Below are 12,807 nucleotides of genomic sequence, written 5' to 3'. Positions count from 1 at the left end.
TCCTTCTGGGATTATATAAAATTTCTATATTTGGCAGTTTTTAGCTTAGTTTATTCTTTTGAGTTTGAATTTTTCACTTTTGTGAGCAACTCATCTGTTTTCTAAAAGCTTTTTCTAGAATTAAAGAAAAATTTTGTTTCTACTTTTATTTTGTCTCCAGAAATTCAGTTATTGTCTTTATAAACTTAGTATCCTTTAGTTCTTTATCTCTTGATTATTCTGCAATTCAGATGCAATTATTCCTTATGCTTTGGCAAGAAGTGATCACAATTTCAAATGATAACTAATAATGTTCTGCATAGAGGAGAGGGAAGGCTGACTACCTATATTAAGATACCCCAAGGCATTATGTGACGTGTTTAAAGATTATAACACATGGGCAGAACACCATCAGGAGCTCATGAGATAAAGTGGGGCTTAGATTAAAATACATGGCAAAAGTAGGCTTTTTTTCCTTTTGCTTTGGACCAGGAAGAGAGAAGTAAATAGTTTGATTTTATTAAAAACAAAAGAACCAAATGTTATGAATATTTACTGAGATTTCGAATTTTTTCTTTCATTAAGGTAATGGTTAATTGCTCACTGCTGCCTCTCCCTCAGTCTGCAGCTAGAATGTTGCACTTTCATCCAGTAAATACAGCCGACTATTTACTGTGTGCCAGGCGCTGTGTTAGGTGCTGGGGATGCAGTGCTAAATGACAGCCAGGCTCCTGCCCCAGGAATTCTAATCTCTGCGGTGCCACAGTCTCATGCAGTCGCGCTCTCATATAAGAAAGAGCGTATTTTAGTATTTATCATGCAAGCTTTGGAAGAAATCCTCTCACTAGATCCCTTTTGTTTTTCACAGAATATCTACCATCCCTAAAACACAGTTTGGGAATAATGTTTTACCTAGTGATTTATCACAGGCTGTCTATTGCATCTAAAATATTTGACATTTAACTTTTTGTTTTACACAAAACTTTTCAGGCAACCTCACCTGGACTCTTTATTTTTTCATTTTTTTAATTTTTCCTACCTTTTTATTTTGAGATAATTTTTTTCTTTTTTTTTTCTTAAGGTTATGAAAGTTAACATCCTTGTGAAATTACAGTTGTACATCACTATTAGTCATGTTGTAGGTACACCACTTCACCCCTAGTGCCCTCCCCCCATCCCCCTTTCCCCTGGCAACCACCGATCAGTTCTCTTTGTCCGTATGTTAACTACCGCCTATGAGTGGAGTCATACAGAGTTTGCTTTTCTCTGTCTGGCTTATTTCACTCAACATGATACCCCCAAGGTCTATCCATGTTGTTGTGAATGGGACGACTTTGTCCTTTTTTATGGCTGAGTAGTATTCCATTGTATCTATATACCGTATCTTCTTTATCCAACCATCAGTTGCTGGGCACTTGGGTTGGTTCCATGACTTGGCTATTGTGAATAATGCTGCGATAAACATAGGGCTGCATGGAACTTTTGGAATTGCTGATTTCAGGTTCTTAGGATAGATACCCAGTAGTGGGATGGCTGGGTCATAAGATATTTCTATTCTTAACTTTTTGAGGAATCTCCATACTGTTTTCCATAGTGGCTGCACCAGTTTGCATTCCCACCAACAGTGTATGAGGGTTCCCTTTTCTCCACAGCCTCTCCGACATTTGTCACTCTTGGTTTTGGATATTTTTGCCATTCTAACAGGTGTAAGGTGATATCTTAGTGTAGTTTTGATTTGCATTTCCCTGATGATTAGTGATGATGAGCATCTTTTCATGTGTCTATTTCCCATCCGTATGTCTTCTTTGGAGAAATGTCTGTTCATGTCCCCTGCCCATTTTGTAATCGGGTTGTTTGATTTTTTATTGTTGAGTTGTGTGAGTTCTTTGTATATTATGGAGATTAACCCTTTGTCGGATAAATAACTTGTGAATATTTTTTCCCAATTAGTGGGCTGTTTTTTTGTTTCAATCCTGTTTTCCCTTGCCTTGAGGAAGCTCTTTAGTCTGATGAAGTCCCATTTGTTTATTCTTTCTATTGTTTCCCTCATCTGAGGGGTTATGGTGTCCGAAAAGATTCTTTTGAAGCTGATGTCAAAGAGTGTACTGCCGATATTCTCTTCTAGAAGACTTATTGTTTCAGGCCTAATCTTTAGGTCTTTGATCCATTTTGAGTTTATTTCAGTAAATGGTGAAAAAGAATGGTCAATTTTCATTCTTTCACATGTGGCTGTCCAGTTTTCCCAGCACCATTTGTTGAGGAGATTTTCTTTTCTCCATTGTAGGCCCTCAGCTCCTTTGTCAAAGATTAGCTGTCCATAGATTAGCTGTCCACCTGTACTCTTTATTTTTTTTAAAAAAAAGCTTTTTTGAGACATAATTCACATGTCATAAAAATTCACCCTTTCCAAACTTGTACAGTTCAGTGGTTTCAGTTTATTCACAGAGTTGTACCCCCATCACCACTAATTTTAGAACATTTTTATCAACTTAGACAGAAACTCCATGCCTATTAGCAATCACTCCTCTGTCTTCCCTCCCGCCAGCTTCTGGCAGCTACTAATCTACTTTCTGCCTCTATGGAGTTGCCTGTTGTGGACGTTTTATATAAATGGAATCATACAGTAGTTCGTCTTTTTTTTTTCCTTTTGAGGAAGATTAGCCCTGAGCTAACATCTGTGCCCATCTTCCTCTATTTTATATGTGGGACACCTGCCACACCTTGACTTGATAAGCGATGCGTAGATGCATGCCCAGGATCTGAACTGGCAAACCCTGGGCTGCCGAAGCAGAACATGCGAACTTAACCGCTGCACCACCAGGCCAACCCCAATAGGTCGTCTTTTATGTCTAGCTTTTTTCATTTAGCATAAATATTTTCAGTGTTCATCAATGTCATAGCATGTCTCAGTAGTTAATTTCTTTTTATGGCCAAATAATATTCCATTATATGGGTATACCACATTTTGTTTATCCATTCATTAGTGGGTGAACATTTGGGTTTTTCCACTTTTTGGCTATTGTGAATAATGCTGCTCTTAACATTTGTGTACAAGTTTTTGTGTGGCTATGTTTTCACTTCTCTTGGTAAATACCTCGAAGTGGAATTTCCAGGTTTATGGAGAATGAATGGAGCAGTGATAAGGTTAGCTTTGAAACTTTGAGCAAGTTGTTAGAATATCTTAGAATATCCCTAAGCCCATATTTTGTGTCCCTAATATGAAAGAATTGGCTTAGATTATTTCCAAGGTCTCTTTTGGCTTTAAAGTTCTGTAATTCCATTACTACTATTTCTTATGCTTTATAGTTCAGGAATTAGCCCCTGTGACTGTGGACTGAGTCTGGCCTGCAGCCTGTATTTGTGTGATCAGCTACAGAGACATGAGAATTACATTTTTAAAAAGAGAAGATTATGTGACAGAGACTCACAAAGCCTAAAATATTTGCTATCTGGTCCTTTATAGAAGTTGGCTGACAACTGCTGTAGTTTATTAAATATGGAATTGTGTATAATAGCTGTAAACAAAGATGACAGTTAAATTTTGTCACAGTTTGACTATTTAAAATATTTGTCTTAGGTAGTAGTTAATGCTTTGATTTCTTAAATTACATACATACACACACATTTAAAATATAATATACATACTGGAAAGTACCCAGTCATAAGTGTACCGCTTGATGAATTTTCGCTAAGTAAAAATATGTAGCAAGCACAAGAAACAAAGCATAACAGGCATCCAGAAGCCTCTCTAATGTCCCTTCGCTCCTGCAGTAATCACCATTCTGACTTACAGCAGCATAGTTTTGCCTGATTTTGACTTTTATATAAACTGAATCGTATAATTTATGTTCCTTTGTGTCTGACTTTTACTCAGTGTTGAGGTTCATTCGTTTTGTTGCTCGTGGTGGTAGTTTTTCATTCTCTTTGCTGTTTAATGTTCTGTTTGTGTGATTGTATGACAGTTTAGCATCCATTTCCCATTGATGGGTATTTAGGTTATTTCTGTTTGGAGCAATCATTACAATTAATACTGTTGTGAACATTCTTATCCCCGTCCTTTGGTAAACACATATATGCATCTTGTTGGATCACAGAGTAGGTGTTTGCTCAGCTTTAGTGGATATAGTCAAATGCTTTTCCAAAGGGATTGTATTACCAGCAATATATGAAAGTTCTAGTTGCTCTGCATTCTCACTAATACTTGGTGTTCTCTGTCTTTTTTATTTCAGACATTCTGGTGGGTATATAGTGGTATCTCATTGTGGTTTTAATTTCCACTTTCCTAATGGCTAATGAAGTTGGGTCGGTTTACTTTCTAAATTAGTAGTTTCTTTTAATAAGGAAATTTTAGCTTATATCATTTAAACAATCTTTTTGTTATCTGTATTATCATTACTATTTATATAGAGAGGACTAGGGGAGGCAATCTATTGTCATTACTCCCTGTTGATTTCATTCAGTGCTGTTCTGGGTTTTGTTGTAAATATTACATTGAGTGGCTTTGTGTTGATACTGATTTTGATTTTGATTTCAGCGGCCCAGTCCAATCCAGCTTTACTCCCCTCCTTTTATATTGGCCCCCATCAAAGACAAGCAGACAGAGCTGGGAGAGACGTTTGGTGAAGCGAGCCAGAAGTACAATGTGCTCTTTGTGGGCTATTGTCTGTCTCATGATCAGCGCTGGCTTTTGGCTTCCTGCACTGACCTCCATGGGGAGTTATTAGAAACTTGTATTGTAAATATTGCTTTACCAAACAGGTGAGGAGCCTTGGTGTTTATGGTGCATGTCGTTGATGCTGTGCCTTTCCTCAGATATGAACCTTTCTTATTTTCTTATCTAAATGCAGTGGGTACTGTGTGGGTGGGTTCCTTGGAATTTTCTAGATTTTATCTTACTGAGAGATAGCTTTGATTCATTTGGGGGTCCCTTTCCCATTTCTTTCTATTTCAGATCACGGAGGAGTAAAGTATCTGCACGTAAAATTGGACTACAGAAGTTATGGGAATGGTGCATAGGTATTGTCCAAATGACGTCTCTACCCTGGAGAGTTGTAATCGGGCGACTTGGGCGTCTTGGCCATGGGGAGCTTAAAGGTGAGAAATACCTGAAGCAGTATGTACGAGAAACAAAGGGAAAGGGCTGCACTAACATCATTACCGAGCTGAGGGAGAAAATTGTAAAGCTAGTAGTAAGAGTAAAGCAGATTGTATTTTCTGATTCTTTTCAATGTACAAGATAAACCAGTGTTCTTTAAACTTCTCATTAGCAACCAACCATTTATCCAAAGAAAATCTTAAATATTGAAGTCCAATACATAAAGCAGAAAAATAATGTTTTATTAATATAGAAGTGATACTCAGTAAATTAGAATTTCTAACATTTATTTATATATTGAATCAGTGAGAAGAACAAGTCAATTTTAACATAAAAATTTTATGTCAGAGATTATGGATGATAGTAGAAGTTATAAGTAAGAACAGCCTTTAGTTTCCTTCATTCGTTTGTTTGTTTTTGGTGGTCGATGGTGATGAGTTTTATATTTCTTTATTTTGTTTAGGTGGTACAATAACAAGATAATCCTGATTTACAAGGACAAGTAGTTGCAAATTGGATCCATCTTTATTCACATTGCCACTGTCTGATATTCTTCAGACTGGACGCTTAAGAGAGTGGATGTTTTTCCCCAGATAGAGCTACCAACTGCTTCTGTTCCTTATCATAAGTCTAACAGTCAGTCACAAAGCACTAAAAGGAACTGTAACATAACACAGCTGACCGCTGGCAGCCGCCTTGCCTGGCATCGAGCCCAGCTCATTTACTGTCCTAGTGTAGCTACTTGTACAGTTTTACATGAGCAGTATGAACAGGCCTAGATTATTTTTTTAAAGTCTTACTAATGACACATTTATGAAAAGTTCAATATATGCATATAGGTAGAAGTCTTTTTCTAAAGTCTGTACAAAAGCAAAGCGTATATCACAGATTAGCTTTGTGATTTTGTATGTGCAAGTATATTAAAGCAGAGTCAGCAGACTTTCTTTGTAAAGGGCCAGACAGTAAATATTTTTGACTTTGCAGGACAGCTGGTCACTGTTGGAACTGCTCAGCTCTGCCATTGTCACATCAGAGCCACAGACAATACCTAAGTGAATGAACGTGGCTGTGTTCCAATAAAACTTTGTCTACAAAAACAGGCGGTGGGCGCTGTGGCCTGTGGACCATAGTTGGCTGACTCTTGCATTAGAGTGTGCATGTTATTGCTTTATAGGTGTTTGTGGAACCCCTAAATTAAAACCCCTGGTACAGATATAACTTGCAGTGTAACAAGTTGCCTGAGTGAGTTAACAGCAGTTAACAGTGGGTTTTAACAGCAGTGGATTCAAATATTACATAATATGTATTAAATAAGTGGTTTCTTAGGAATCTATCGTACACAAAATTTTTTAGTAACAAATTATACTGTAGACTAATAGAAAATGTTACCCTTTTCATTTTTTAAAGAATTTCTTACTTATAATGAATCTTGTATTAGTAGCCTGGAGGTCTAATACATTAGGGAATTCATCATTTCATTTCTGTCAGAATTCCTATCTTCTCTCCTAGGATGCCTTTTAGTCAATCTTATTTCTTAAAGGCTTTGAGCTACTGTTAACCCTTGGGAAAAGTTAGAATATAATAGAAAAGAAGAAGAGGGGATAAAAACGTAGCCTAGTAGTCTAGTCAGTTGGTGTTTTGGAAAAATTATTAGGGCAATTGCCTTCCCTTTCTGGTATTTTAGAAGGGACACACTCTTCTTAGCTCCAAGAGGAGAGGAATGTGAGTGTGACCGAGGACCTGTCAAAAGATTGAGAGCAAACGCACTTTCGAGAGGTGAAACACGAAGAAGAGCCTAGTGTACGGGAAGTGAGTTTGCTAATCTGCATTTCCTTCCTTTGGGGGCCTGAGGTCTGTGCCACATTGCGCTTCTGGGACAGCATCAGGTACGGACCTGCAGATCTCACAGTCAGCCCTGCCAGTTTCTATTCTTCATCACCAAAGTGTGATAAAATACTCACACTGTCTTTTCCTTCTTATTTGGTTTTAAATACAGAACTCACATCTGTTTGATTACTCTCTGATTTTTAAAAATACCTTCTTAATGTTCCTGGCCACTTTTATTTCAGCCACTTCAGTTTGAGGTTCTTTAGGAATACGAAATATGAAAAAATTTTTCCTTTCTCTTGCCCTTTAAGGGGAGAATAGCTTGTTTGAAAAAATAGGTGGAGGTAGAAAAGCCTACAGTGGAGTGGCATTCCGTCCGTGGGCCGTGCCGCGACAGCAGTGTGCCGCTGCAGGAGTCTGACCTGCTTCCTGTGTGTGTGTGTCGGGGTCAGAGGAGAGGACCAAGTGCTCTTCAGTGCCCAGACTAACATAACCCTCAACAGTTCTCTGAGCAGACAGAGCGCCTTTGTTTGGAGGCAAGAAACACGTATTAGAAAGAAAATTTGTGCCGACTTTTAAATCTGAACCATTAGCGTTAGGAGCGCTTCACTCACACCCATAGTTTGTCAGCTCTTTCGGGCGTTCTCAGAAGGGTTCCCCTTCCGTTCTCCTGCTGCTTGTCTTTCATGGAAACAACTAACCTACAGTGGTGACAGCACTGCGGTTCGCCCCCAACTGTGCTCCCTTCTAAAGGGAAGTGCTGATGGGGCAGTGAAAGATCCAGAACTGGAGAAGGAGGAGAAAGGACAGAACAGTCTGGCCCTGTTGTCAGAAAGCATTTGAGGACCTAAATCTACCTGGGGCTGTGCTGGCCTCTCACAGGTCATGTCGGAGATGACTTCAGTCTACAGCATAGGAGGCCTTTGTTTCTTTGTTAATGAAGTGTAATAGTGAAGTCTACAGCATAGGAGGCCTTTGTTTCTTTGTTAATGAAGTGTAATAGAGGTCACGTAATGTTTTCTTTGTAGCAAGGAGGGGAACCTGTAAAAAGCCGTATTTCCCTTTAGGCCCCAATCCTGGAAATTCAATTAACCAGGCAAAACTGGTAAAATGCTCAAACCTGCTATCAGTGTGACTTTCTAAAGACTGTGTGTGCCTGTGACACTTGATTTTAGATTGGAGTATCCTCCTTGGAGAATGTTCACTACAGACAATCAGCAAACGGCTCAAGGACGTGTGCCGGATGTGTGGGATCTCTGCCGCAGACTCTCCTTCTATCCTTAGTGCCTGCCTGGTTGCTATGGAACCCCAGGGGTCCTTTGTAGTGATGCCAGGTAAATCTCTTCTTGTCAGTTTCATTAATTAGGTAGCACATCAGTTCTGTCCATTCAACCTTAAGTCCACAGACAAGTGTAGAATATGTCTTTATTGTCTTTATAAGAGAAGATTGTACTCAAAAATTGGGCTCAAAAATGGAAATCGTTTGGTCTCTTCCAAGGGGAGTGGTTTGTGACTTTATTATCTTTGTTGACCATAGCTTGGGGAAAGCCTAAGTTCTGGACATAATTGAGAGCTCTTACAGTCATGGAGTCATGCCTGACCCCAACTTGTTGTTAGTGTGTGAAATCACCCCCCAAAAACTACTAAAGTGGACACCAGCATGATACATATTTGAGTATCCTTTTGAAGACAGGTATTTGACAGAATCTCCAAGCAGCCTTGAGAGGATATTTAGAGACTCTGATATGGCTGAGGATGAATGGTAAGGCAAGTAGGGGTGAAGCGTTCAGCACAGTACCTGGCCCATAGTGAGCCCTCAGTCACTGTAAGTGCCACTGTGTGGATAGGCAAGACATTGTTGCCACAGAATTTTTTGAAAAATTAGCAGCTAAGCTGTTTTGTAATTAAGCAGTTGTGTGTGTGTGTGTGAGAGAGAGAGAGGAAGATTCACCCTGAGCTACCATCTGTGCCAGTCCTCCTCTGTTTTGTATGTGGGACACCTCCACAGCATGGCTTGATGAGTGGAGAAGGTCTGCACCCAGGACCCGAACCTGCACACCTGGGTGCTCAAGTGGAGCACGTGGAACTTTAACCACTCGGCCACAGGGCTAGCCCCATAGCTAAGCAGTTTTAGACTTTTTAAACCTGTTTTTACCATCCAGATATTTCTTTGATCAAATGGGAGACCCTGTCCCCTCACTTCCTGGAAAAGTCAATAGTGTCGTGGTGTGAGAGTGAGCTTATTTGTCATCAGTCCATTGAGAGACAGGTATCCCATATTGGCCTGCTTGTTGGACCTTAGGTTAATTGTTGCCTGCACCTCTTGGGGAAGTTAATAACTTCTTTGTGCTCTGTCCTCGTCATGAAATGAGGGCAGTAGTTCCTACCTCAAGGTGGCTATGATGACTGAATGAGATGACAGGAATAAAGTGTTCACATAGTAAGCATTCAGTAAATGTTAGTTAATAACAATTATTAGTTGAATAGTACCATTTCTATAGAATTGTATCATTTAGGAGAACAGTACTTACAAATTGTGAGCAACCACAGGAGGAAAGAAAGTGGGAGATTGATTTGTAGAAATACTGCTTATGCAAGTAATTTAGACATATTTGGTGGCCTCAATCCAGTTTTATCCCAGCCTTTCCAGTGTGAAGTGAGGCTTGGGCTCTCATACCTATGTGCTCTGAGTCAGTGTCTTTGAAGTTGTTTAAATGCTTGGGCTCAGCTGTAAATGGGTGTCCAGCATGGCAGTTGTGTCAGACTCATATCACTCTAGCTCAGGTCTTCTCAGAACTTCATTCCTGGAGTTGTTTACTGCTGCACAAGAGGACTTGATACTATTCTTTTTTTCCTTTAAGATGCTGTCACAATGGGCTCTGTTTTTGGCCGAAGTACTGCACTAAACATGCAGTCATCTCAGCTTAACACCCCTCAAGATGCTTCTTGTACACACATCTTGGTGTTCCCAACATCATCAACCATCCAAGTGGCTCCAGCCAACTATCCCAATGAAGATGGATTTAGCCCCAACAATGGTGAGTGGAAGACCCAAATGGATAGAGGCTCAACTTCTTCAGTAAGGCACAGAGCTAGAGTATGGAGTCACCAGGCTGCTGCAGGGTGTTCTGCGTTTTAGTAAACAATATGAAATAGGAAGAAGGGATTGAAGGTTTGAGAAGCTTTTTGGTTTTGAAGATTTAATTTGCACAGTTACCAAGACCAAATAAATACTTTCCTCTCCTGGGTAATTAACTTTCTCCTGTTTTTCATTAAAGACGAAAAAATACTATCTGCTTGGTAGTGTCCTGCACGTGGGTGTCACTCTTTCAATAAATATTTCTTTCCTTTTTTGTTTTTTAAAGATTGGCACCTGAGTTAACATCTGTTGCAATCTTCTTTTCTTCTTCTTCTTTTCCCCAAAGCCCCCGAGTACATAGTTGTATATTCTAGTTGTAGGTCCTTCTGGTTGAGCTTTGTGGGTTGTCACCTCAGCATGTCTTGAGTGGTGCTGGGTCTGCACCCAGGATCCGAACCAGCGAAACCCTGGGCCACCAAAGCAGAGCATGTGAACTTAACCCCTCAGCCATGGGGCCGGCCCCTCAATAAGTATTCTTTATTTGGTTTGAATGTATGAGGACTACTAGGCCAAATGAAGATAGCGCCTACCTTTAGCTAATCATTGGGAATCTGATTTGCTCTAAAACAACTTCTTATTTGATTATTCTTAATATAGTGTTGTGGTTATATTGTTGTGGTTATATCTGTTAAGGCACTTGTTAAGAAATGGTTATTTATAAACTGTAAAACGCTCAATATTACGCAGGCATTTGCATTGTCTTTTGAAAAATTTTTAACGGCTACTAGCATTTGCTCCTGTTAAATGGGGAGGGTAAAGGATGCCATACTTACCATATATGTGTATAGCATGTATAGTATGATCACAGTGGAATAACAAATAAGAGAAAAAGGAGGTGATTGGGTCATGGGTAATGGTTTTCCCCTTTCCTTTCCAAATTTTCTGCTGTGAGTGTACCTTACTTTTATAATGTGGGAGAGAATTTTTTAATGAAAACCTTGTGCTTTGATCTCCTTCTGCAATAGGCCTCCAGTTCAGGGCAGGTTCACACCTATTAACGTGCGTTAATTCAGGCTCCATTATTTTAGATGCTAATTGGATGCATGGATGGAGTCTGCTGTTTTCTTGGATGGTGTCAATTTTAACTTTGTTTAATAATTAAATTGCTTCTTTAGCTGTTTTGCCATCTTTTTAAGTGCCTTTGGAGGCTATACAAAATGTGGAGTTTTAATTTATGTTCTTTATTTCTCCGTTCTGTTAATACTTCACATTAGGAGATCCTTGGAAAGAGTACAAAATGAAAGAATGCTTGGCAGAAGGAATACTTTGCACCCAGTAGTCATGCATTAAATCTTACTAAGTTCTGAACAACACATGTCTATTACAGTCACAGGTCAACAAAAAGAGTGTATTGGATAAGTTGAGGATATGGAGTATTTTTTTAATTTTGTGCTTTTTTTCCCCCCTCCCCTCTAGATGATATGTTTGTTGACCTTCCATTCCCAGATGATATGGACAATGACATTGGCATATTAATGACTGGGAACCTCCACTCCTCTCCCAACTCCTCCCCAGTCCCTTCCCCAGGCTCTCCTTCTGGAATTGGTGTGGGCTCTCACTTCCAGCATAGTCGGGTAAGGACCATCTGAAGTAGGTTGGTTAAAACAACCTCAGCCTTCAGGAATAATCCTCTGGAAGTGTCATCTTCTTTTTACTACATGTGCTTTTCTTCTTGTCAGTCTTAGACCCAGGTGCAAGAGAAATAAGTGTGCGAAAGCAACTCTGTAGTTGTTCCATTTTGACTGAAGGCAGGCATTCGGAAGAAATGTATCATTATTCCTGATGAATATGGTTTATCAGAAGCGGAGTCCTATTTGTAGCTGCAAGAGTTTTGTGCAATTATTTTTTTCTTAGCAAAAATTAGTTTTTGATTGCCTGGTGCTTCCCAGTTATGTTTTATTTTTTGCCAAAATAGTGGCTTTTCAGAGGCTAATTCAACAGCCCTATTTAACATGCCAGGTAGCTGTGTTAACTGAAGAACACATCATTGATGGTTAACTATTCCGAAAGGAGCCTGACTGTTCTCGTGTCCCTCACGTGCCTTTGTTCACGCATCACAAGCTTCCCCATGGCCAGCCTGCAGGGATGGCCGGAGCCCCGGCAAGGCTGATTGTGGAGGAACGTCCAGGTTAATGCCTGAGTGTTAAGGGAAAAACCAGAGCTTACAACTAGTTTCATCTTTACATATCCCAGGGATATGGGACGAGGATTAACAAAAGATTGCAGAGTTAAAGGTTCTGCCGTAGCTTGTGTTAACTTCATTTAAAAGCTAGATGATTCATGCCTTATCACTGTATTATACTTTGTATTTAAAATAGCATGAGATTGAGGGGTTGAGACACAGAAACATAGCTATGTCTAATATTGTAAACTGCACAAGGGTGAGCAACCTGCTTCCACTCCTTTAGACACAGAGGTACACTGAGAGGACTCAGGTTCCTGTCAGGTGGGACTCCAGCCCGCGGTTCACTGAAGGACAGTCAAGAGAGAGAAGATTTAGAACTTTAGTCAGAGAGCAGGTAAACCAGGAAAGGGCAGCTCATGAACCGCCCCATGGAACTGCCAGCCCCCCATTTCCTCATCTGGAAGGGGGAGATTTTAAATGTCTTTATTTCCCCCACAGTCATTTGCCGGTTAATGACAGTTGATTGGTTCATTGGAGATGGTTATGATAGGAACCGAGAGCACATGTTTTACACTGGGTAGTTTTAATTAGGATTGTTGAATTCTGGGGCACATAACATAGCAGCTAAGACTGTGTGCTCCG

At 39.8% G+C, this 12,807-nt stretch overlaps 1 protein-coding gene across 2 annotated transcripts in view; it reads left to right on the top strand.

Moving 5' to 3' along the window:
* MED13L (mediator complex subunit 13L) overlaps positions 1-12,807 on the top strand; it is a 282,014-nt gene that overhangs the window by 261,652 nt on the left and 7,555 nt on the right. For both annotated transcript variants that reach the window (XM_046640123.1, XM_046640122.1), the window contains exons 24-28: positions 4,514-4,737; positions 4,931-5,073; positions 8,077-8,235; positions 9,763-9,939; positions 11,457-11,614. In XM_046640123.1, coding sequence (XP_046496079.1) covers positions 4,514-4,737; positions 4,931-5,073; positions 8,077-8,235; positions 9,763-9,939; positions 11,457-11,614 — 861 coding nt within the window. The remainder of the gene's footprint in view (positions 1-4,513; positions 4,738-4,930; positions 5,074-8,076; positions 8,236-9,762; positions 9,940-11,456; positions 11,615-12,807) is intronic.

Source organism: Equus quagga, chromosome 15, assembly GCF_021613505.1.
Source record: "Equus quagga isolate Etosha38 chromosome 15, UCLA_HA_Equagga_1.0, whole genome shotgun sequence".
Taxonomy (NCBI): domain Eukaryota; kingdom Metazoa; phylum Chordata; class Mammalia; order Perissodactyla; family Equidae; genus Equus; species Equus quagga.
The sequence above is the reverse complement of the archived record's forward strand: the minus strand, read 5'-3'. Positions and strand labels throughout refer to the sequence as shown.